This window comes from Cyphomyrmex costatus, unplaced genomic scaffold, assembly GCF_001594065.2.
Source record: "Cyphomyrmex costatus isolate MS0001 unplaced genomic scaffold, Ccosl1.0 scaffold189, whole genome shotgun sequence".
Classification (NCBI taxonomy): Eukaryota; Metazoa; Arthropoda; class Insecta; order Hymenoptera; family Formicidae; genus Cyphomyrmex; species Cyphomyrmex costatus.
In genome coordinates this window covers 1-27,472 of record NW_017275921.1, presented here as the reverse complement: position 1 = coordinate 27,472, position 27,472 = coordinate 1, and the positions used below count along the sequence as shown (strand labels likewise).

The 27,472-nt window shown below is 29.2% G+C and overlaps 4 protein-coding genes across 4 annotated transcripts; all 4 read left to right on the top strand.

Annotated features, from left to right (window-relative positions):
* The first annotated feature begins 1,794 nt into the window (after positions 1-1,794).
* LOC108772385 (uncharacterized) lies at positions 1,795-5,477 on the top strand. The gene is made up of 4 exons (XM_018537906.1): positions 1,795-2,240; positions 4,746-4,788; positions 5,013-5,204; positions 5,424-5,477. The coding sequence occupies exons 1-4, from the start codon at positions 1,795-1,797 to the stop codon at positions 5,475-5,477; spliced, it is 735 nt and encodes a 244-aa protein (XP_018393408.1).
* A 533-nt stretch (positions 5,478-6,010) lies between these two features.
* LOC108772384 (odorant receptor 13a-like) lies at positions 6,011-9,856 on the top strand. Its single transcript, XM_018537905.1, has 7 exons — positions 6,011-6,026; positions 6,453-6,728; positions 6,890-7,370; positions 8,103-8,221; positions 8,467-8,525; positions 9,166-9,321; positions 9,794-9,856. Exons 1-7 carry the CDS (start codon positions 6,011-6,013, stop codon positions 9,854-9,856), a joined length of 1,170 nt encoding a protein of 389 aa, XP_018393407.1.
* Positions 9,857-17,250: 7,394 nt separating this feature from the next.
* On the top strand, positions 17,251-20,129 carry LOC108772383 (uncharacterized). Its single transcript, XM_018537904.1, has 4 exons — positions 17,251-17,424; positions 18,415-18,523; positions 18,735-18,888; positions 19,985-20,129. The coding sequence occupies exons 1-4, from the start codon at positions 17,251-17,253 to the stop codon at positions 20,127-20,129; spliced, it is 582 nt and encodes a 193-aa protein (XP_018393406.1).
* Positions 20,130-23,205: 3,076 nt separating this feature from the next.
* Positions 23,206-24,958, top strand: Prosalpha7 (proteasome alpha7 subunit). Its single transcript, XM_018537965.1, has 4 exons — positions 23,206-23,351; positions 23,521-23,603; positions 24,009-24,400; positions 24,632-24,958. The coding sequence occupies exons 1-4, from the start codon at positions 23,331-23,333 to the stop codon at positions 24,898-24,900; spliced, it is 765 nt and encodes a 254-aa protein (XP_018393467.1). The 5' UTR covers positions 23,206-23,330; the 3' UTR covers positions 24,901-24,958.
* Positions 24,959-27,472: the final 2,514 nt, after the last annotated feature.

The window sequence follows — 27,472 nt, the reverse complement described above, 5'->3', positions numbered from 1 at the left end:
GAAAAAAAGCAAGAATATTTGCACCGCCATATTCTATTAAAACATAATCGCATTATATCAAATACTTGTATGATATAACGTATTATATAAAAATGAAGTTCCTTTCAAATGTATTAATAAAAACTTTATTTTAATTTAAATTTTATAATTTTTATAAAAATGTTAATTATTATTGAGTTACTGAATGTTACGTTTATATGTGAAGTTGAAGAAAAGCTTACGTTACTACATTAATTCTTTTAGATAGAACATTATTATGTACATATTGATAGTAATGTTTATTTTTAGTTTTTAATATTTCCTTAATTTTCTTCTAGTCATGCTAGTTTATCTTATACTTAATTTTATTTCTATTTCATAAACAACAAAACAACATTTCTTCTTCTAAGTATTATAGCTGTATTTTATGAGCCATTTAATTACGCTATATACTAAATATTTATTTATGAAAATAAAAAGATAAACGAATATTAATATATTTTCGAAACAAATAATTATTTATAAAAAAAAATATTTGTAGTAACAATTTGTTGAAAAATTCGCAAAAAAGTATCACAGATTTCTGCAAGTCTACAGATTTTACCTGTTTATAAATCTTTCATAACATTTTATATTCCACAAATGTTTGCGAGGACGGAAAAATAAAATTTTTACGATGGTAAAAAAAATTTTATACGCTGTTTTGTTTTCGATGTGTAGAATTACAGTGATTTTGAACAGTGAAATTGGTGTATATTATAGTAAACAATTAACTGTGCAAAATCGCCCTTTGTTTCCCTTTAGTGTAACAAAGAATTTATTGAAAGCAGTAATGCTTTGAAATGAAAGCAGCGAATATTTATTGCAATGGTAATGTAAAATTGTGTGCAAAGAGATCGTGTGGAGATAAATTTTTAAAACAATATAACTATGCATATGAAAATATGCGTGATGTTGGAAAAACGTTATCATTAAAAAATGTTTGGTTTTGTTTTTTAATAGAATTACTCTACATATTGGTACAATATTATTAATGTTATTATTAACTACTTTAATATGTGTTACTATGTTCACAAACAATAGGGCAGTGTCAGCTAAAGTATATAATAATATAACAAATTCTATAAAAAATGATATAAAAGAAGTACAATCTCCTATGCTACAATTACAGAAAAAATATAAAAATTTAAATAACATATAAATTCATTAACAAGTATAATTTCTTCTAAGTAAGAAAATGTTAGAAAGTACTGTAACGAATCCATATCTCATTCAATTTAACGTTAAGAAATGATATCTCTTTTAAAATTTGATTTTATTAGATTTGAATTACGTGTTTACCCTGACTCGTCATTGGCTATGGATGTTTGGCATATGGCCCGATCCACATATTCCTTTAAGTGAATTTCGTCGGCCAAATATAAGATTCATTATTGTTACGTGTACTGTGAGCTTTTACGTATCAGGTCCTCAAATAATGAATGTGCTTCGTGCTTGGGGTAACCTGTCTCGGATACTGGAAAATTTTGTCTCGGCGACTTTTAGCTTGATGGGAGTGTGCAAGTTGATTGTTACCTGGTATCATGGCGAAAGTAAGTTCACTTTATATACAATATATATTTTCATAAATATCAAATGGATTTATTTTTATCATTAAAATTGATAAACGTTAAAGTTATATTCCTCTTATTTAAGCACCAAATGTTCGGACTATTCGATAATTTTCTCATAAAGAAATGCGTGCATCTGTAATTTATATTAATATTAATACATTGTATTAATTTAGAAGCACTTCGACCGCTGATGGCATCCATCATGACCGATTGGATGACTTCTACGAGCGACTGGGAACGAAATACTATGCTGAAGATTGCAAAACGTGGCAGAAGTTTATCGTTTAGATGTTGTTTGTCCGCGGCGGGCTTGAATATATTTTACCTTTCTTTGTATTTATTAAGGTTCTTTAAAAATATAAACCAGCCTCAACGGAACCTCGTCTATCGATTAGGAAATCTTCAAAGAAGCCCATTCTACGAAATCACCTATTTTATCCAACTATCCGGAGGAACATATTCAATTCTCGCTAATTACACTATCGACAGCTTTGTTTCGATACTTGTGCTACAAGTGTGTGCACAACTAATAAATCTACGGACAACGCTGAACAATCTGGTCAATGAATTAGTCAGCAAATCTATATCTTCCTCAAGATTTAGAAAAGGTTTAGCTGCGATCGCTGTACGACATGATCATCTCATCAGGTACGCCGGAGAATATGCGGTGCATTGCTTGATACTGAAATATTTATAAACATTATTTGATAAAAAAGATAATCGAAAAAAAATTTTTTAAATATGTCTAACACTTTTATCCTTCTTATGCAAGAAAAATATTCAGAAAGCAAAAAGATTTGTTTATCAATTTTTTTTTTAAATATATCCTGCTTTTAAGAATCAATAAGAAACATTGAAAAATAAAACGACAGATTTAAGAACACACAAAAATAATTTAAAAAATGATAAATGATGATAACAATGATAAACGAACAAAAATATTACATTAATTTATAAAATAGGATAGATTCAAGATATAAATAGTAGAAAAGAAAACAAGTTAAATCTTTTTAAAAATTTATATTAGATCCAAGTTATAAATCGTTAATGCATAATGAGTAAATATGAATTTTTAAGGAACGCAAAGATCATTGATGGCTGCTACAGCTCAGTGTTATTTTTGCATGTGTTGGCTGCTACTTTTCAGATATGTGTTATAACTTTTCAAGTTTTCACAGTAAGTAAGATCATTTATATACGTTTCTTCTTACGTTTTTTTTTGAAAAAATTAAACAACTTAATTTGTAAATATTAAATTTATTAATCCTTGCAAATATCGAATATGATATTTATATAATTGTATACAAAATGTCTCAAAAAATTTATAACTCAAAATACTATAGCAAGAAAATTTTCGAAAAATTAAATAAAGAAGTTATTTTTACATAAATTTTTATTTTAAGTAATAGTTTTTGAAATATGACGGTTTAAATATAACTAACTACAGACTAGATAGTTTCCTATATAATTTTGTGAGTTTAGTGAGCGTGCTGAAGTGAGCACTTACCATCGTTCCCTATCGCACGCAACTCATAGAACAAGTGGCTATCTAAACGTAATCTGTAATTGGCCATATTTAAACTTTTATTATCGCAAAAATTAGTGTTCAAGATAAAAATTTTTAAATAATGTTTTTACTAAATTTTCGAAGAACTTTCTAACCAGATAAATAAATGTCGTTATAAAATGCTATGTGTGTACTAAAACCAAGTAATTTTATATGTTGAGTAATCTTGATTTTTTCGTTGCGTTTACTTTGTGAGTTGCTTTATCTGGTAGTTACCTCAATTTACATCTAATAATACGTATTATTTGTATTTGTTTTGTACAGTTTCACCAACGTCAATTACTTAATCGGAACTAACTAATTTACTCTTCGAGTACTACAAAATGGCGCAAAAAAAAAATAATTTTTTTGAAAGTTGAGGTGCAAGCTCTTTTTTTAAAAATTTATTTAAAAATATTTAATGGCCGGTACTATTGTTATAATCGATCAGGAACTGTAGTACTCGTCGAGTACTGTGAGATTCCGTCGTAAAAATCGGCTTTTTCAAATCTTGCGGTGCCACGCGAAGTTAGCACCGCATATTTTTATTTTTTAAAATTTTTGGCCTAAATCAACAGTACTATTGATGAAACCTATCAGAAACTCTAGAACTATTGCGGGTGCAAGCAATACTGTTATTAAAATTTCCGATTTTTAAAGTTGAGGTGCTAACTTCATAGAGACAGACTTCCTACTGCACACCTATTGCATACACTTTCTTAAGTTTTTTTTATAAACCTGCCTACGAAAGGATGTTGCATTAAAAGGTGTTATTACAAAAAAAATGAAAAGTAAATAATTAAATATTTCATAAGATAATATTGATTGAAATAACTACCAAACAAATAAATAATTTAAGTAAACAAATACCTAACCTAAAATAAATTCTCTGCTGTAAAATTATATAAAAAATAGAAAATAATTTGTACATTTTTACAGCAGAAAATGTGTTTTATTTTACAGCAGAGAATTTGTGTAATTGAAGCAGAAAATTTATTTATTGTAACTAATATAGAGAAACAGGACAATGAGCCAATAAATTCGTTAAAATCTTTAAATTATTCTAATATATTGCGAAGAATATCACGTAATTTTGGCTTTTCGTCCTGGTTTCCACTACTGGACTCATCAGTAAGGCATTGTAATGGAAGCCTACCTTAAACGCCTGGGAGAGTTAATCAGGTTGTGTTCCAAAATTGACTGCCAGTATTGAAAATCTATAGTTTATGTCACAAGCATTATAGGCTTTCACTGACAGTCAATTTTGGAATACACACTCAATCGAGATTCTATATGAAGAGATATACGCGTATCAAAGCACTTGCGAGAATTTGCGAATATCGAGAGACCCCTGATGGCGGGACGACGTAGTAATATTCCTCGCAATATTTATAAAAAATAATATATGTAGTCCCCCCCCATAAATTGCGCGCCGAACAATATAACATATTATGTTTATAACATAATATATTACATTAGATTTTCATTGCCTTATTACATACGATAATTAAAATGTAATATTTTCAGATAATAACAGATAATAATATGAATGTGCCTGTTATTAAAATGACTTTTCTGTCATTTTACTTTGTCGTTCTGTTGACAAATATGTATGCATACTGCTACTCAGCTGAAAGACTGATGACAGAAGTAAGATGATTATCTATATTAATGCGACCACATCGTGAATTAATGAATTTAGTATCCATTACATAAAAGGCAAAGATTTATTTTTACCTTTTATATGAAATACAAATTTCAGATAAAGTTTCTTTATAAAATTCTTCATATACAAAAATGAAAAATTTCTCAAAAGATTTATGCTCAACTTATTGTACGAAAAGAAAACTTGTATGAAATTTTGTAATTTTCAGAGCACCAAAATGACATACGGCGTGTACGAATGTAAGTGGTACGACATACCTCCGAAACACGCGAAAGACTTAATGTTCATTATATGTCGGTCTAGGATTCCCCTTAGATTGACGATTGGAAAATTCGGAATATTTTCGTTAGAGATGTTCGGAAAAGTAAGATGCATTTATAAGAAGAAAATATATTACTTTGTATGCGAATTGTTTATATCAATTTATATGTATCTCTATAAAAACATGCCTTTCCATTCATATTATTAAATTGAATTAAATTATTTTTTATTGTTCAGTTTTATTTTTGTATCGTGTTTTTGTATAATATATATATCTATTTCATATATTACATACGTTTCTAGCATACATCATAATTATATAAAATCATATTTTATATGTGCTTTGTGTTCTATTTAGATTCTGAAAACATCGATGGGATACTTATCAGCGTTGCTAGCAATGAGAGAATAAAGAAAATGTAAAGTAATGATAAGAAAATTAATTTCATCATTATACATCAATTTTTATATAATAAAATGAACAGGTTTATATGCACTGCCTGCAACACTATTTCCGAACTGAAAAAATACACATTTTTGCGCAACATGTAAAACTATTATTCGACTATTAATTGTCGAACTATTTACTTCCTTCATTTAAAAGATAAAAATCATCATTTTTGTAATATTGCAATAATACGTACCTTTATTAAACAATTAAATAATAATTCTTTCTATTAAACGCGCGTTAGCAGTATGTAACAATAACTAAAAGTCACATATTTTGTCAACAAACTGTAATAAATTTATATGTAAATGAATTCAGAAATATCGCTAAGTGTTCAACACAAAGCAGCAACTTACTATGGCTTTGACTTTAGGGTCTTTTACGAAGAGTAGATCACTTTCTGCATCGGAGCATGCGTGATCTTTGGGAAGGGATAGAAAAAAGTCGATCGCAAAAACGTTTCAGTCGTTGCATCGTTGACATCCGTATAAGTATCAATGGATGCTGATCGAGGTACGCGGATAAAGATACTCATGTGCTCACGTGAATTGTAGATAATAAAATTTTGATCTAGATGTATTCCTATCTAAACTTACGTTAGAGAAGAGAGTACATAGCTGTTAAAGATATATTTGTGAAATATGGTGCGCTACAAATTGTTGAGTGCTTAAAATAATAAAAAGGTATTCCCAGCAGAACAACAGATCGCGACATCATTTTGATGTTAAAATGAGTCGTGACTGATAAAAAAAGTGACTTTTATAATTTTATGTTCTACTTGGAATGTATCGTTTTTTGTAATTATGTATTTTGGAAGTAAAATTATTGTATAAATCGAGTCGTCTGTCCTCCCAATGTAATATTAGCATACTAACAGTACCGAATAATGATCGAATTTTTTCCTTCGTCAATTTTTGAAACTAAATTCGATCTGTATAGACTTGAATTTCGCGATCGGATGGAATCGATTCAATTTGAGCCTCGTCGGCATTTGGCCTGATCCGTTACAAAGTCCTAAACAAAAGAGCGGACTTTCCCGATGTCGCTTTATGATAGCCAGTTTCTTCATGCTGGGCTTTATGTGTATACCGCAATCGGCGAATTTGTTATTCATTTGGGGTAACGTGGATATGATGACCGAAAACCTGGCGACCGCTAATATTCCAGTCGCGAATTCTTTCATGAAAGCTTTCACCATCTGGCGTAAAAGGAAAGGTATAAAGCACAAAGAACGTTAAAGAGCAAGAAAACTTTTTTAACAATACAATCATTTTTTGCTATTTATGCCAAATTGTCAATGTATTATCTAATGATAAAATAAAATTAGACCTGTTTACATAAATTTCCATTCAAAAATCCGAAATATTTGTTTAAAGTTTTGAAGCCGTTGGTCAACTTCTTCTATCAAGATTGGTATATGCCAAAAACATCTGAAGAAAGAACAATTATGCTAAAGAATGCTAAAATTGTGAGAAAGATATCCATATGGTGCACAATACTAACGCAGGTCATGGTGACCATTTATATCGTTCTAAGGATCTCGACGATTATCAGATTTTCACCTAGTGACCCGGCTCGTCCTATGCTTTATACAGCCTATTTTCCTTTCGACATTACCAGAAGTCCGATTTTTGAATTGATTTGTGTATGCCAGATTTTATCTGCTTATAGCGCAACAGTTTCTTACACCGGTAGCGACAGTTTCATTTCCATGCTAGTGCTCCACGTCTGCGGTCAATTTGAAAACTTGCGCGAGAGGCTCAAGAATCTCGCTAATGATCCGAACGCAGTAAAAACGTCTCAAGAGTTCAAGAGTAAACTGAGACAAATTGTAATGAGACATGAACATTTAAACTGGTTTGTATAATTTATGGAAACAAGTGTGCTTTTATCCACTTTATATGCTAAAAAACGCAGAATTACCTTGTATGAAATAAGTTTACATAAAAGAAGATATACTGCAGTAGATAATTGTTTAAAATTATTAGAGCAGTCATATAAAATGTAGTGGAAATGCAGATAATGAAAATTCAGATAATAAAATGAACTAATATGTTAATAATTGTTGTAATTAGTAAGGCACTTCTCAAGAAGCTTTATGAACAGGGCATCCGTCATCTAGTTTCACAATAAAAAAAAAATGCCTTGCCAATCACAGTAAATATTAATATGTTAGTTAATTGACTAAATTTTTCATCCACTACATTTCATTTTACTGCTCTAATAATTTCAAAATTATTGATAAACTTTTTTCAAAATTTTTTCTCCATTTACAAAATTATATAGAATGCATGTAATAAATTTTCAAGTTCAATTTATTACAATCAATTCAATTCACTCAAATTTAATTAAAAAAAATTATCTGTCATGTTCGAATAAAGAATATTTGGTAAAAAAAAAAAATGATTTATGTTAAATTATAACACGTTAAATATGTTCTACAAATTACATTTGCATAAACAATTTCTTGTTAAATAGATCATTTAACAAGAAATTGTTTATGCAAATGTGTAATTTGTAAAACATATTTAACGTGTTATAATTTAACATAAATCAATAAAAGTTAAAATACTAATTGTATGTGTCAAGGTTTGCAAAAACAATTGAGGATTCCTTCAATATGATAATGCTAATACAAATGCTTTCTTGTACTGTTCAATTGTGCTTTCAAGGATTTCAGGTTTTTAGGGTGAGTGACACGAAGAATAGTATTTTATCAGATCCTATCGTTTTCGCATTTATTTCCGTTCTATTCAACTTAAAATATAATATTAACATTTCGTTAACGTTACACTTGTATTTATCACATTGCTACGTACAAATCTTTCCAACTAATTCAGATAATATGAAAATGTATAGGTATAATAAAAATCAGAAATATTTCAGATATTAATAAATGAAGAAGAAAATAGTTCGCTGACCTTCCAATTAATTTTTCTATTCAGTTTCGTAGGATTTGTTCTAGCTCACTTGTATGTTTATTGTTACGTTGGTGAAATGCTGCTTGTACAAGTAAGATACAATATACGGAATATATTATGTGTGCTTTCACGGATATTTTTTTTAGAAGTGCTAAAAGGTTTGCGGGTTATCACCGTATCGTGATCCATTGCTAATGCCATTAGCAATGGATTACGACATGGCGACAATCTGCAAACCCTTTGGCACGTCTGAATGTATATTACATATTGCACTTTCTTATTTCTTTGTAAGACATTCAAACAAACAAAACTGACATTATTTATCGTTATTTTAATGTCTGGACATTAAAGACGCTAAATGTACATTAAAATGACGACAAATAACATCGGTTTGTTTGCTGAAGTAATAATAGGAATTTATTGCAAATATATACATAAACATAACTATATAACAGTATATATACGCACGTTATATTTTAAGACGATATTTATAAGACGATAAAAAATCAAAGCTAATTGATTTTTCGATTGATTTTAAATTCCTTATTTATGATTTATCGATCAAAAAATCAGTTAGCTCTAATTCTCTTTTATCTTATATGTATATTAAGTCTTATAAGTTAAAATATATATAACAAGAAATATATTTACTATTCAGAAAATAATCGCACATCAAAATTATTATATAAATCTAGATATTAAGTATTAAATATTAATTAATAATATTGAAGAGTACTGAAATAGGATTCTCTGCATACGAATCGAACTGGTTTAATGTGCCAGGAAAAGAAGCCAGAAATCTTCTATTTATCTTACATAGATCGACAGCGCCTCTTTGCTTAACTGCTGGAAAATTCAGCACATTTTCTTTACAGATGTTCAGTAAGGTAAAACCTTGTATAAATAATCATTATTTTATAAATAATTACATCGTAAATTATTTTGTCTGATATGTAATATCTGCAATATCGGAGAAATATTGTGATTAATTTAAATTAATTGATTTATTAATTGATCGATCGATCAATCGATCGATCCATCCATTCATAAATCAATTACCATATTTTCCCGATATTACAAATATTACAAAAGATGGATTGATCAATCAATCAACTGAATGATCTAATCAATTAATAGAATGATTAATTCATTTATTCTATAAATTAGGGTGAGTTTTTAAATTCATCGATTGATCAATCGCATTGTGCGTAGATGTAATTTTGTTCTGTAAAAGCTACATTTGCGCATTATGCGATTAATGAATCAATGAATTGAAAAACTCGCCTTTAGTTACGCAACTGCGCGTATGAATATATTATGTATATGTTGAATTTTCTGTTAAATGTCATTTTATTTCAGATTGTGAGAACTTCACTCGGTTATCTCTCAGTATTACTTACAGTAACCGAACGAAAAGAATAGTTCATTTTTAAAATTTAATATAATTATGATGACAATTGTTGTACAATTGTACTGTTATCATTAAATGAGTTTACCACACTAAGAATGCCGTATTTAATTTCTATTTTTAATATATGTAACAAATTGTATATATCATTTTTAAGTGTGTTTAAAAGAATTCATAGATGATTCAGATTTTAAACATTGACATTCAGATTTTTAAATAAGACTTAAACAAATCATGAATTTTAAAAAGCTATTTTAACAAATTTAATTTTTGACATTTTAATTATAAATAACAAAATCAATTACTGCGCACAAGTAATTTATTCAATTATTTTACGCGCTTTTATAAATATCCTTTATAAAACAAAGTAAACAAAAGTGTATTTTAAAAAGTCATATTCAATATTTATTAGATTATTACATTAGTATTAGATGACAAAAATAAAGAAGCAGACGAGACTAAAAAAAAGACCAAAGACCGAGTCATATTCGCCATTTCTTCCATATCAGTATCCTCCATATTTATCTGGATATCGATCATATAATTTTCTCCTTACGGCAAAAATGTAAAAAGTAAAAATTTTTATCATTTAAAGATAATGAAAAATTTTCTACTTTTTACGTTTTAGCTCTAAAGCCTTTAGTTGTGTACATTATGCAAAATACACACACATGATCGGTATATCTTTTAATATTACGTACGTTAATGGTCTTTGTCCTAATTATCAAAAGGCGATTAACAGTATTCTGGATGTACCAAATTTTTGGTATATCTTTTATTAACAAATAAATATTTCAGAAAAAAAGATAAATCTTTGTAAAAATAATTGTAACAGACAAATATAAACTAAATTACTTTATACTTATAATAATTTGCATATCAACAATAATATGATATCAAAAATGTATGTAATGTTATTTTTAACATCAATCAATAATTAAATATATTGACCGTGAGAGTCTCATATATTCTTCATTGCCAATCGTTTGCAAACTTCTACGACAGAGGGAACCTTAGTATTGCAAGCGAATAATTTATTCTCAATATTACTGTGCATATACTATTTTATTTAAAATTACGAGTATAACTATTATTTTTGAAGATCGTATAAATGTGAATAAAAATATGTACAGTTCAACATTTTCTAAAATTTATTTACTTAATAAATGCAATGTAAAAATAGTAGATATATTATTCTTATATTTTTAACATAATTTTTATTTGCACACAAAAACGCAGCGTTTCTAATATTTTAATGTAATTTTTTTGTTTCTGACAACAAACATATCATCAAAATGTAATAATTTTATAATATGTCACGTAATAGCGGAAAAGATAAAGAAATTTATTCTTGCCATGGCACTACTTTATCTTTATCTATTACAACAAACTTGGATTAGAGGAATACGGAATCACGAATTATATCACGATATTTATAGAAATTTGAAAAAATATAAGTTTCAGTCAAGCTTCAAGCGTTACGATATTTTACTTTCTTTCTTATGCACAGCAATTGACCAATTTGCCGTTTATCTGGAACAACTTTGATGGTAGAAAACTTGTCTATAGGAAACGAAACACTTACGGTCTTATTATATTTATATAAAGACTATGGTCCGTATTCAGAACGCACTTTTATCGATAAAAGCGCGCTTTTATCACTGAAATTCTATACCATACGTGATATAAACTATAGCATGTTAGCGTGCTAATATCATTGTTAGCGTATTCAACGTACGGGCCTATATTATTTCATTTAACGATGGACCTAAATATATCAATTTTTATATAATAGAAATCAGTCTTAATTTTTTATCAATGTAATGCGCTAGTAGTTTAATGCACTGAAAAAAAATTCTGGTTGAATTAATTCGAATTTGATTTGAAAAAAACAAACCAGAACAATTTTCCGATTAAATCTACGAGTATTATAATTTTAGTTGGGATATATGGTATAATCAGAATTCTAATTGATGTAATTAGAATTTTCTGTGGTTCATTTATTTCTCTCTCTCAAATAGAAATTTTTCTTACTCTCCAAATCTTTTGGAGTAAAATCTCACTCTAAAAAGTAAAAATTGAGCCTTGAAAAAGAATTTTTAGTCTTTAAAAATGAGATTTCACTCTTCAGAGTGAGATTCACAGTAGAGACAGAATTTCTAGACGTAGCTGGAAAATATCATGAGAATGTATGAATATTTCAATAGGTGAAATCAGCTACGTAAAAGTGTGTAAAGCTCAAAGTGAAAAATTATTGAGAATTATACTAAAGGATTACTTGCAATTTTCAGTAAATAATTATCTAATTTCTAATATTCTGTTTAAGAGCGATAATCAATTATTTCCAAATTTTAGAAATGTTATAAAAACGTAATCGTAAAAAAATACAAACGCAATTTATAAACAGAATTTCACGCTTGTCCTGACAATAGTTTTCTATAAGATTTGTAGAAACGATCGAAGATTCTTTCAACATAATGCATTCCGATATAGATGTTAAAATGCTTGTTGCAGCTTTATTTTCAGTGTTTACAGGCGTTCGTGGACTACAAAGAAAGAAATGATCCGTAAAAATAAAAAAAGCAAGAGAATGAATCGGACCTGTCATCATGACTCCTTATTTTGTATACCTAATACGAGTAACAGGCAAAAGGACAAAGTAGCCAAATCACCGAATTCGTTTTTCTGTTGATTTATGTGATTTACATGTTGCCGCAATTGTATCTGTACTGTTAATATCGGCGGAAATTACTTGTCAAGGTAACATAATAAATATACATAACTTATTGATCGATATATTGATATAAATCCCGATATTTTAATCCATTAACGCGCAGAAGGACATTTTTTTGCAACTCTCGAAAATTGAAATTTTATCGTTTTTACTGTGACAGTTTGTTGCAAGCAGTTTCCAATTAGTTGTTTTCAGGATAACTATTTGCAATAAATTGTATTCTAGTGTTCTCAAATTGTCGTCGTTGTTACGATTACTTCTTTAGTAATAGTTCATTGCAAGCACTTCGTCATCAGTTGTTTTTACGACTACTATTTGCAATAAATTGTGTTTGAACACACCAAAAAAATCGAATTTTCCGTAAAAACGACAAAATTTCAATTTTTGGGAGTTGCTGGATTTTGCCATGTTGGATCCGTGATCTTTGGAATAATTCCAAATTTTCATACACTTCTAACACTCTAACAATTTGAAGATTGAGATTTCAAAATTAATGACGTACAACTAAATTTATTTTGAATTCTTTTAGCTCTCTGTGCTATGTGAGCGATAACTTATTGATCTATTTATTGACTTAAATCCCGACATTTCTAATGTATCGATATAACACCGAAACTATGTATCAGATCATAATTCCAAGAACAAGATTAAATTTTTGGATAAATATAAATACTAATAACTTATTGATTAATTTATTGACAAAAATCCCAATATTTCGATATATCGATATCCTTGTCGAAACTAGATATATCTTAAATTATATTTCTAGGAACAAGATTAAATTTTTAGACGAATATGAACTTTATTTTATATTAGTGAATAATATTATCATCTTAATCAACCAATAAAATATGTTGTTAGTTTAATACACTGTTAAAAAAGACATGAAATTTCATGTAAATGTAATGAAAGCAAATTTCAAGCAGATACATTAAAATCGTTAAATCTAAATTACTTATAATTTTATGCTCATTGACAACATTGAAGGATTTTAATGTACCTGCTTGAAATTTGCTTCCATTACTTTACATGAAATTTAATATATTAAATATATTTTTAACAGTGTATATACAAATTAGATATTAAAATTTTCTAGTGTTAAACAGTATTCTAGAAAGCGAACTTATTTACTTTGTTACGTTGATGATTATGTATTTCAGAATTGTATAGTCATTAACTATGGTACACGCTTTCGTGTTAAGGCAATCTGCATGACGCCTTGAACGTTAATAAGCGAGACCAAAAAACGTGTTTTTTCCATATAATGTTTTCCTTTTTCCTTTATATATAATAATTTCTTTCTAAATACTAATTATAAGTTAATTATTTTCCTCAAATGTATAAAACGCATAAAAAATTATTTAGAAAAATAAATAAATCAATATATGTATATCATGGTATTATATAACATGGATCAATATCAAATTCTATCCAAAATGCCATACTTCAAAGATATTTTACGCTGAACATGATAATATTAATAGAATTTAAATAGTGTGTCATTTTGAGTAAATTGGAATGAAATTACATTTATGGACATTTTTACTTTATAACACTATTTACTATAAAACAAAAACTTATTTCTAAATAAGATCTACGGCACCTAAACTTTAAAACTAAAAATTTATTTGAAGTCTTAAATTGTACTTTTAGGTACTGTATAAAATTTATTTAGAAGTTTACTCAAAATCCTGATACATTACTCAAATTCTGTCAATGCCATTATGTTCAGCAAAAAAAAATATTCGAAGTATATATTATGACACTTTGGAGAGAATTTGATGTTTGCGTTACAGAATTTCTGATTGCAGTTTCATATTTAGTACAACTGTATCCTCATTTTGCAGTTAGTCACAGTTCTATGACTCATGTTTGGAATCCTTTGAATCTGACATTCCAAAGTACGAAAATAACATACGCAGTATATAACTGCAGTTGGTATAACTTGTCAGCATGAAACGAGATCGCTAATGATCATCATTTGTCGAGCTTGATCACCATTACACATCACCACCAGCCATTCTGTTTTTTTTTTCAACTGGGAGCTCTATAGCAAGGTATGAAATCATAAAATATCATGATCGATTTTTATTTCTTGATCTCTTTAGATCGATAAACTAATCGATGAACTAATTTTTAGATTTATCTATTAAATATAAAATATGTATATTTAATTATTTTAATTTTATCTTTATAAATTCTTCTATTTTTGTAAATATAAACGCACGTATATCTTTAATTTGTAAAAAATTCGAAATGTTTTATTTTAATATTGTGAGAAAATAGCTTCCTACTTCTAACAGTTTTTCTACCAAAAAATATACAGTTATATATTGATGACGTCATTATGTGTTAATTCAAAAGAGTTTAAAAGATAAAAAATCGATATCGATTTTAGATTCTGAAGAGATCAATGATTTATGTACATGTTCAGTATGCTCTAATAAATTAATATTGAATAGACTAATTATAGTTAATGTACATATTAGATCACATATATGATTTGAAAAACTTCACGTTATAGATAATTATATAAAAATAAAATTATTAATAAAAATTTTACTAAAAAAAATTCTAAACAATATTCTATGTATACGAAAAATACAAAAATATAAATTTTTAAGGTTATTATCAAATATGTCATTAAAATATTATTTTTGTTATTAATCAAAAGGCAATATTGATGAAAAGCATATTTATTAATAATAATGTAGCTCTAATGTTTCAAGAACAAGAATAGTAGACAAATAAGTATATGACAGACTATAATAAATTTCGTAAAATTCATTTTGTTGTTTTAATGTGCAAACGGAAAAAAATCATCATTTATAAAATAAACAAATAATTATTATCAATCGCATTATACGTAAATATTTATTTAATATATTTAATAAATACGAATTAAAATATCTCTTCATTATTTTACAGCTCCTATAATTTTTCAGTTTTTACAAAGAGCTATAGATAAAGAATTTAAATATAATGTTTATAGATGTTTGTGTTAATGCGTTAATATTCTGTTCAATTGTATATTGTTGTGCCTATATACAACATCATCTATTTGCATCATATTTGTGTTTTACGATCCATGGAGTTAATTTGAATTTTTATTCTATTTCATTCTATTTTATTGTATTAATATAAACCTATCGAGGGATCATAATATTATTTCGCATTAAAACGTTAAATCATTGCATATAAAAAAAACGATCCCTCAAAACGTAAGTAATGTGCAAATTCTGCAATTTCTGCACGTGCGCAGAATCGACCGCAATGAATAAGAGATGTAGGGGGAGGTGTATTATAAGGAAAAGAAGAGAGGACGTGACGAAACGAAAATAGCAGGGCACGGCGGTGACTATTAATGGGCTTCGCAGGAGCCGGATCTCACATTAAGTATGCAGCGAAAACTTTATTTTCCCTCAACATTTTCCTCGTTTTTTCGCCGGCTTGTTTTTCCGTCCCGACTGTTCGTCTAGGCCGGGTGCATATTTAAGCAACTTGATCTGCCACAGACGAATTACTCGCGTAAAATGCACACTGCCGATGCATATTTGATGAAAGAGTCTATAGACCCTGTGATTACGCCCAACAGTTCACGTTACAAGTTCGTGAACTAAGTATTCTGTCTACGAGAAAAATAATAGTTCTCTGGAAGTGTTTCGAGACTATAACAAAACAGAGTTCTGATATACGAAGCTTGCAAATTTTACTGTCGCAAATATTCGATCGATAATTCTCAGTTCCAACGTAGACGATCCACGGAGATGATCGCTCCGTCGCTTCTGCTATATCATTTTGCTCATCGTTCTATACCACCGAAATTTTTCCGTAGAAATATCAAAGTTTATCGAGGATGCTTCTCACTTTTAACAAATATTTCACCACATTTTAAATTGGTAATAATGATGTTTTGCAAGAGCGTTGTAAATATATTTTCACAGAACAGCAATTGCGCGAATTTTTGCTCCAAGAATCAAACGTCCGATTACTTGGCAAGTGCTCTCTCTCTCTCTCTCTCTCTCTCTCTAATAATATTAATTTTATAAAAGAATTCAACAAAGGGACCATTGAGATGATCAATTGCTCGAACGAATCCACACGACTGCATCGTTTAATTCTATCTGTCGGGGTATTTTATTCGGGTAAAAGTTTACAAGTGACGTGCTTTCACCGCTTATTTCCGTCAACCCGCGAGGAAAGTGCACGCGGAGTGCGGCGAAGAGCTGGGGAGCGACTAATGAGTGTCATTAACGATTGCGTGGTTTACCGTCACAATGGAGAAAATCAGAAGATGACAGTTACTACTAACTGCAAGCGCAGATGGACGCGGATAAAACGACTTCACGCTTTGCCGGGAGAGCAATGTGCGCGTCTAATATAAAAGTACGCTGCCATGCAAATCGCGACGTTACTTCGACTTCCAAAGTTCAAGTTAAAGGTTTAGTTTAACATTTCGTTAGTATTTTGACTTGACAAAGCATATTATATTTCGAGAATCCAAGATATTAGTCAATTCAAGATATAACTAACTATAGATATCGCAAGGGTGTAAAGAAATTCTTCTTCGTAATAAATTGAAAATAATATTAACAATTTAAGCAATAGTCAAGATTTACAATTACCTGCTGAAAACGTCTTATCAATTACAACGTACATACATCGTTAAGAAAGATGATAGTTAACGCGAGAGTGTTTGTGTTGATTGCGCTGGTAACCTATAGCGTATGCGCTCATACAATCGACATTCGAGATCCTTATAAAAGAACTAATGATAAAAAATATGCTGGATCCATGCTGGCTGAGATCGCAAAGGAATTAGTGCAAAGATCGACGACCAGCAGTCAGGTAATAAAAATTATACATCACTATGTAAGAAATTACAAAAATGTAACGTTCCCAACAATTAGATGTGTGAAGAATATAAACGAAAAATAATATCTTTCAATAACAGTGCTAATTTGAATTAAATAAGTATTTATTAAACTAAAGTTCAAACCCAATAAACCTCAAGTAAAATTCTCGATCAATATTATAATTTTTTATTCAATAATACACTGAAAAAAAAGATTAGTATAATAATCGAGCCTAGATGACAGTTACCAAATGGTGAAATAATTTCAATTAAATGTTCGGTTGATATAATCAAAAAATTTGATAACTATTACTACCAAGATTTGGAAATTGATAACAAAGCTAGATGATTATTATAAAATCATATGATAAATATAATCAAATTATTAGTAATCTTAAACGAAATAATTTGGCATTTGTTATCAAATAATATAGTAATTATTACTCAAAAGACTGGCAAATGTAACTAAATTACGCGCACAACATGGGGATATCGACATTTGGTAACAATTATTTTTTATTAAATAATTTGATATTCATTATCAAATCAGTTAAAAATACCTTCTTCATATAATTTTATAATAACGATACCAAATATTTAATTTATATTATCAAATTATTTGGTTTCAAGTCAATCATAATTGAACCAACTAACTGAGAATTTTAGCTTTCTAAATATTTAGTGATTATTACTAAACGATTAGTTACTATTATTGTATTTGGTTTTACTTATTAAAAATTGCATCAATATGCTCAACAAAATGCATTCGGTAGCTATTACCAGACTTTTTTCTCAGTGTATAAATCATGATTTACAGTTATTATTAATTGATGTTTATAGATGAGATATAGTACAATAAAATCGTGTACTATCTAAGATGGATTTTATTTATTTATTTTAAAATAAAATTAAATCTCACGGGAACATTTAACGATAAATGTTAAACTAGAATTATAAATTAAAAGGAAATTGCAATATTACAGGTGCTGACTTTAAATCTCTCGAACTTGTTATTACTTTTGGTGCTCAAAGTAATTGTGTTCGGCGCTGGCTACATAGGACATGGTTACAAAGGACGCGAATTAGAAGATGGTAATTTCAAAATGTATATGTATAAACCGTTAATATTCATTTGAATACACTTTTCGTCGTATAATGGTTATATTGCATAAACAACAATTGATTGCATTGCGTGTAATACCAACATGTTGCCGCGGCGCTTTGAAATCTCGACGAGTATATGCAGCAAAATTAAAAATTATGATCAGAATTATTTTTAATTATAACTCTGTATTAATTTCAGAAAATATTGTATCGGAGGGTGAGCTTGCATTAGCGCTTGGGTATCTGATCGGTGATACCTGTTTGTACAGAGCAGCTTGCGAAGAGCCACATACTGCGAGAGAATATCTCGGCGCAGCAGAAATGCTCTTGCAAACGATGAAGTTGATGCCACAGTATGTATATATAAAATATTAAAGAAAAATTATAAGTCATGAATTAAATATTCTGTAGTATATGTACCAAAAAGTACTCGATACTTTTTTGGTTTTCAAAGACATAATCTTTACTGTAATTACTATCAATAAACATAAGAATCACTAGATACTTTTTAAAGGGGGGTTTATCACAGGATTTAAAAAATGCCTATTTTTATAAATAACTTATTAGAGTTGTGTGTACATAGTACATATCATAAACTTAATATTTGCAATGTTTTATCATTTCATCCAACAATTGATTTATTTACTGGTACATTTAATTAATATAATTAAATGATTTATGATTTAAATTAATAAATTTCGCTTGTTTTTTGCAATGCAAATTAAAATAAATGAACGGTCTATATCGAGATAAATGAATTTAATGTTAAATTTTATAATATAAATGAGAACATAAAACTAACTAAAGTATCGTACGTTTCGGAACTCACAGGCCCTTCTTCAGCGATTCTTACAGATGTTAGTGTCATTGGATTGATATATTTTCTTATGTGTGATATTCTAATAAAGACATGCTAATATAATAATTATAGTTCGGATTGATATTCCTGTTCTCAATGTGAATGTATTGTAGAGGCATATAAGACAACTGTTGAACGTTTAACTTGATCGGACGAATTTGTAATGATGATCCTGTCTCACATGCCTCTACAATACTCTAGTATTAAGAACAGAAAAATCAATCCGAACTATAATTGTTAAGTATATCAGCATGTTTTTATCGCAACACATCATAAAAAAATATATCAATCCAATGACACAATTAAACATCTGTAAGAATCGCTGAATGAGGACCTTTGAGTTCCGACACTTTAATTAGTTTTAATTAGTTTTATGTTCCCATTTATATTATAAAATTTAAGAACAACATTAAATTCATTTAACTCGATATAGACCATTTATTTATTTCAAGTAATATTTAAAATTAAATATTATATTATATTAAAGAAGAAAATATATTGTATTTATGAAAAATTAAATAGAAAATAATCTACTGCTGCGAAAATAAAGCAGCGTGAATATTCTGTATGTAAAATTTTCATTTCCGTAGAAGCTTACCTGTAGAATCCAATTATGAGAAGACGATCACAGAGTTCCGGAAGGCGATTGAGTATGGCAATATCGAGCAATGTCCATCAGAGTACAGCTGCAAAAAAGAAAACTTGAGTAATTTCTTACAAAGTGAAAACCGATAATGTTATTTATACATATATATTAAACATCCAGTAATTCTTATTTTCGTAGATAAGCTATATAAATCGCACATGAAAATAATATTTTATATGAACAATAAATGTGTATCTTTCTGAATTATTAATCTTTTGCAGAAATTATTTTATTTTTATTGTCATATATAATTGGAATTATAGTTATTCGATGACAAAATAATTTACGAAAAATGGCAAAAATATTATCATTTATTAAAACAAAAAAAAAAGATTATTTTTAAAGTTACATAAATTACACTTTTATAACTTTAATTTAATACAGAAAATATAAAATTTAAAAAAATTATTATATAATCTTTCGTGCATCTTATATACACAATTATCAAGTATATCTATGTAAAAAAATATTTATTTTATAACATTTTTTACGAATTTCTAAAAAATATATGTTAAGAAAATTATTTAATTTTATAATTATTACATACTACAATGTATAAACATAGACACAGATATATACAATATAAAAATTAATAACGATATACATATTATAATTAATTTTTATATTATTGACTCTAATGTGTTACTGAATTAATTATTAAACAATATTATTATACACATTTAACGATATATAGATAATATGAGTAATATATTGTAATTCAATATGGTTATATGAAAATGGCTTGTAATTTGCATTCGACATAAATTTAATGTACCATATATAATTATAACTCATCCAGAAAATATTGGTCAAATTGACGTCGATTTTGATTAACATGTTATCAACGTCGATCGACGATAATTCGACTAATTATAATGATTAAGTCTAGTAGTATATAAATTCACACGAAATTATACAAGTATCTAAAATTCAGCTAGATCATTAAAGGCTTTGTTTCTTATTAGTTCGAGACTATGTCTCAAACAACTTAGTTTCAAAAATACAAGGTGTCAAAATTAAAATTTTGTTCCTTTTTAATTTTCAAAAACCATTTCATTTGAGTTATTTTGATGAAACTAACAGTAATTTGTAAGAGATAAACTCTCTCTCTTTCTCTCTCTTTACTGACCAAATTATGTACTGCACTATAATTCCTACTAATGCCCAGTAATGTCCATGTAATATTCAAGTAATCCCATTAATATCATAGCCTATTAATTTCCTAGTAATGCTCTACAATGCCAGTGATGCATATAATTTCATACTGCTTATTATAATACACAATGTTCTTAAATAATGCTCCAAATCGTACACTGTAATGCCTTCAGCAATTTATCCTTTAGATAAAACTTTAAATTTAATATATATAATGAAAATTCATCTAAATATATGTAATTTTTATTATAATATAATTTTCAAAACTTTTAAAATAAACAAAATTTTGAACTTTAACATCCTGTATCTTTAAAACTATATGCTATTTTGGATATATGATTATATCAAGATTTCATCTTGAATTTGTGTGAGAAATCATCCCTTAAGAGGATCCTAAAGACAAAGTCATATTAGAAATCATATTAGAAATAGCACTTACACACTACATATATCACTATATCAATATCATCCATTCTTTTATACTTTTTATAGTATATACCCTGCATATGTTTATATTTATAATAACAGAAAAAAAATTTTTTACAAGTATCCAAACAATATGCATGAATGCTTAAAAGATGTCAAAAATACATCATAACAATAGGTTTGTTCGCGTCGCACGCTCCAACATGCTCCAATATATGCTCCTATCATAGCTCTTACTCTCTCCAACGTGCTCGTTGAAGTGAGCAAGAGCTATATGGTAGGAGCATATTGGAGCATGTTGGAGCGTGCGACGCGAACAAACCTAATATCTTTTGGGGCACGTACACATACCTAAAAAAATATCGAAACGAAATCTAGGCAATGTGTTATCTTCTCTCTTTCTCATTCACTCGCTTACTATAATACATTAATTCGGACTTTGAGATTAAACCCGAATGCAATTACAATTTGAGACACAAATATTCTCCTAATTCAAATAATTTCTAGGTAAATCGAATATAATTGCGCGATACAAATAAAAAAAGGAGTTTTATTTTTATGCAAGAATAAGCTGCACTGTTCATTGGCGCTTATCTTTGAAGAATATAAGATTATTATAAGCGATGCTCCAAAAGAAACTGCGGATAGACATATAAATCTCACTTACCATACATGTGTATCTATACATACACAAAACACAACTGAAATAATTTGTGATCACGATGGGTTTCTTCCATCATGTTTGTGACTTGTGCACTATTAAAAATTTTGACAATTCTTGGTAAAGACAGGTTCACCTTCTTTTCAATTTGTATTACGTCGTGCGCCACTGGCGCCACATTTCCTTGCAATTTCTGCCACTAAGCGACGCTAGGCAACCTAACCTTACAGAGTCATAGATGACGGCGACGCTGACGCATCAGTGACGGGCCTCCAAACTGACCGTGGCGTACCAGCGTTAGTGACGCCTCTACCGTGTTCTCCATGTAAATGAACTAAATGCATGGATGCATGAGTACGTGTCGGTAAAAAAGTCGATTCAAGTTTTGTCATGAGATACAAAAGTATATAATGGAAAAATTAAAAAATGTTTTAAACGAAACATTTTCAAAGTTCACAATACATTGTTCTATTGTACGGAATATTATAATAGATATAACTGTAAATAATAACAATTTTATGTATATGTCGCGGCTAAAAGAATGCATTCTAAGAAAAAAAAAAACAGATCCCCTTATTTTCAGAATACAAATTATTTATAGATATATTAATATTTTTACAGATGTATATATAACATAAAATATGTATATATACATTTTATATTGGAAAAAAAATAAAAACATATATTACATTAATAAACCATTGTATAATATATATACACCTAAATTTTCATAAAGCATTGCAAAAAAATTTGGCGTTAATTTCATATATATATATATATAGATGTGTGTATATATATATATATATATATATATATATACATACAACAATAGACGCCATATTGTGTCATTTTGCTATTTAGTTCCGGTTTACGGAGGAAGGTAGCGCCACAAATCACCACAAATGCTGGTAGTACATTGTAGTACATGTTCTGTGATGCTGGTCATACAAAATCATAGGGCAGTAATTGATTTTTGCTCGGTCACTTTGGTTTGGTTCGACCGTGACGGACGCGGGAGTCTTTAATTAATAATAAGAAGAAGAAAAAAATGAGTTCTATAGGGACAGGGGTGAGTATTCTCACGCATTGAGGCGTTTTTTCGTTATCCAACCAAAAGCAACCGCGGCTAAAACTATCTTTGTCTTCTGATCCCTGAAAACGAAGATAGTCTTAGTCGCGGTTGCTGTTAGTTAGGTAACGAAAAAACGTCTTTGCTCAATACACAATTTTCGTTCCAGTATGACTTGTCCGCCTCGCAATTTTCGCCGGACGGACGTGTGTTTCAAGTGGAATATGCGCATAAAGCCGTAGAAAATGGAGGGTGAGTTTCTCTCGTCATGAGTTTTTATATAAACATCGATTGGAGTAACATTTGCATACACTAACATTCTAGTGAAAATCAATGCGACATGTAGAACATCTAAAATATTAATAAGGAAAAATTCTTGCATGCATATCTATACTTTATTTATTATAGGCAGTATTCATAGTTTATTCTCATTTTAAGACCGTTTTAAGTAACATTTTAAGATGCTAATACACAGCTTTCTGATTGTGGTTTATGATATCTTAAAAGGCTATACTTAAGACAATTTTAAATGTAAGAATCGACTGTCATCACTGAGTGGTTCATGATATCTTAATACAGTACTTAAGATGGTTTTGAATATGAGATAATATCCAACTGTCAATATCGACTTATGTATGTAATTATGTTTTGTTACAGGACAGTTATTGGTTTACGAGGGAAGGATGGCGTAGTATTTGCTATTGAAAAGATAGTAACGTCGAAGCTCTACGAACCAGGTGCTAATAAACGAATATTTAACATAGATCAACACGTTGGTATGGCAGTCTCTGGTATAATATCAGATGCAAGACAGATCGCAGAGACTGCGAGATCAGAGGCTGCTAGTTATAGAGCACAATATGGAGTTGGTATTCCATTAAAGTATTTAAACGAAAGAGTCTCTATGTATATGCATGCATATACCTTATATTCTGCTGTACGTCCATATGGTTGCTCTGTCTTGCTCAGTGCTTATGAGACAGACGGTCCAGTATTGTATATGATTGACCCATCAGGAGTTTCGTATGGCTATTATGGCTGTGCAGTAGGTAAGTCAAGTCCATAGTAAAAAAAAAAGAAATGGAACGTAAGCTGTATTCAAAGTCAGTTCTTATATTTAAAACTTAAATACAATCTGGAGATGTTATAAACCAATCACACACACCACAAAGCTGTATTAACATCACAAGACGTTATTTAACACAATTTTGAAATAAGAACGAACTATGAATACTAGCCATGCAGATAGAATTTATGTTTTATAATTATATTATCCACAGGTAAAGCAAAACAGTCGGCAAAAACGGAAATTGAAAAATTGAAATTATCAGAAATGACTTGTAAAGATTTAGTCAAAGAAGCTGCTCGTATTATCTACCTTGTCCATGATGAGCTTAAGGATAAACAATTTGAATTGGAAATGAGTTGGGTTGGTGCACATACTAAAGGAATTCATCAACGTGTACCGGCAGATTTGAAAACTGAAGCCGAAACAAAGGCACGACAGGCAATGGCAGAAGATTCGGACAGTGATACCGAGGATATGTAAAATTATATATAAATTCTGCCGTTAAAATTTATATTGTAAACCATAATATTAAATATAACATTAATACACACAAATATATGCATTGATTAATGTTTTTAAAACAAATAATTGAAGAAATAAAGGACTCTTTTTATAAACAATAATTAATACGTTGAGAATGGCGAATAAGAGTCAATCTAAATCTGATAATATATTCTAATATTCTATATTGCGAAGAATATCACGTAATGTTTGGCGTTTCGTTCCGGCTTCCCTGGACTCATCAGTAAGGTATTGTAATGGAAGCCTACCTTAGACGCCGGTGTAAGTTATTAAATCGAGATTCTATATAAAGAGATATACGCGTGTCTCAGCACTTGCGAGAATTTGCGAATATCGATAGACCTCTGATGGCGGGTCGACGTAGTAATATTCTTCGCAATATTTATCCAAAGTGAGAAATAACGTTCTAATTATATATAATCCCCCCAAATAATCTGATTTTTAAATGTCCCCTCTTCTTAATTGTTGCGCGCCGAAAGATTTTTCGGTCTCTAATGTTTTTAAATAATTAGAGCAAATAAAGAATGTTAATTATAATGCTATAGTTTCTAAAGAGTTATAGGGCGATTTACACGAGGTGATTTTTATTCGCTAGAAGCCGTATCTAGTGATGTCATAGTGAATTCGCTACTAAAAGCTTCTAGACGTGGGTTTATTCTTGTTAGTGTATAGTCATGGCGAATACTGCTTTTAACGCTAGCTTCTTGTTGTTCTTTCAGAGCGAATTTTTAATCAACGTCGTGAAAAGACGATTTTTCCACTCGACGCTACGACTTTAAAATTTTAGTCGCTAGCGAATAAAAACCAAACGTGTAAAAGCTTTCATCAGCGAATTCACTGACGAATTAAGCTTGTTTCAAGCGAATAGCAGAATCGAGAAAACTCGCTGGCGAATTAATGACGGCACTAGACGCGGCTTCTAGCGAATAAAAGTCGCTCCGTGTAAATCACGCTTATGACTTCTTTTGATTTTTATAATTTTTTAAAAGGAATATCTTGTGATATACCTTGTATATCTTATATATCTTTTACTTAACGTCCATTTTGGAGAATTATATCAATTTAAAGTTTATTTTTAAATGTAAGATAAAATACGTTTCCAAAACTGGTTATCATTTTATCTAATAATTCTAATCTTTAAATCATCAATCATTCTTTTACAAAACTGAGACATACATTGATCGAGAATTAGTAGACAATGAATTAACTTTTATACAAAAACTGCATTAATTCAGTTTTATAGCTTATTTGTTAATTTGAAAGTTTTTCTGCTTTCCAAAGGATGACATACTTAAGGCTCCTGAATACCGGCGACGGCCATGTTGGAATTGTGACGTCATAGGCGAGAAAAACACATTAATTTTTCTTGCGTCCCATTTTTTAATAAAGACAATTTGGATAAATTTAAAAGGCGAGATCGCTCAAAAACACTTGTGAAAATTGGCGGAAACTGTCCTTTCCTCCTCTAATAGTCAGTAAATGGTCGTAAAAGGCACGTAAAGTGAGCCTATACTCGGGCAGAATCACACATTTTGACAGCTGATGAAACGAGTGAAATATACGCTTTTACGTATAAAATTTCACGATAACTGTAGTTTCCGCCAATTTTTAGGACTTTCACGAGTACGAGGGAAATCACATTTTCACAAATAAGCAAATATTGACAAAATGGCACGCAAGAAAAAATTTGTCGTCAAAACATCACTTTTTCACGCCTATTAGTTCACACTTTTACCATGGCGAGGCGCTATACACACACACAAGCATGAACCCATGTCTGTGCGTTCCCCTTCTACCCGAAAATGAGCACACGGACATGAGCTTGCAATTGTGTGTATAACCAGTAGCGTACTACCAGTTTTGCTAGCCACCGACTGATTCGGTGTCGCTACCCATCAACACGGAGTTCTTGGCTGAGTATTCAGGAGCCTTAATACTGCAATTTGCGTATTTTTGTTTAAAGGTTAACCTTAGAATTTATTATAAACTATTATAAAGATGCATATTTAAAACATATCTGAAAACATAGTACTATGTTTCATATCTGAAACATAGTACGAATTGACTTACTGTTCTGATAAAAGGTACGATTGTTGTACATAACGAACATGTTACGAAATTTCGTTAAATCGATAACGACATAAAATCAAATTTGCCGTATGCGAGATTTTGTTTTTTTTATGTATGACTGATGCAATTTAATCGAGAAATTCGTAGAAACTGTATTAATCTTTATCATCATGATATACGCTTATCGAATGTAATTTCTTTATAACAATGGTTGAACTGGTAATTGGATAACAACGAATGACTTTTTTTTCCTCTTCTTTCTCCAGATTGCCATTTCTTAAAAATTTTTTTAATGAAATTGTTTGAAGAATTATTTTAATTGATTCCGAACTTGTTTATTTTTTATTTGTTGTATTAAAAAATAATTAGGCATTAATACTGATTCCGTATATATATGTATATATATATATATATACAGGGAATGGAAAGTTACTTTTTAAAAATAACTAGTTACAGTTAC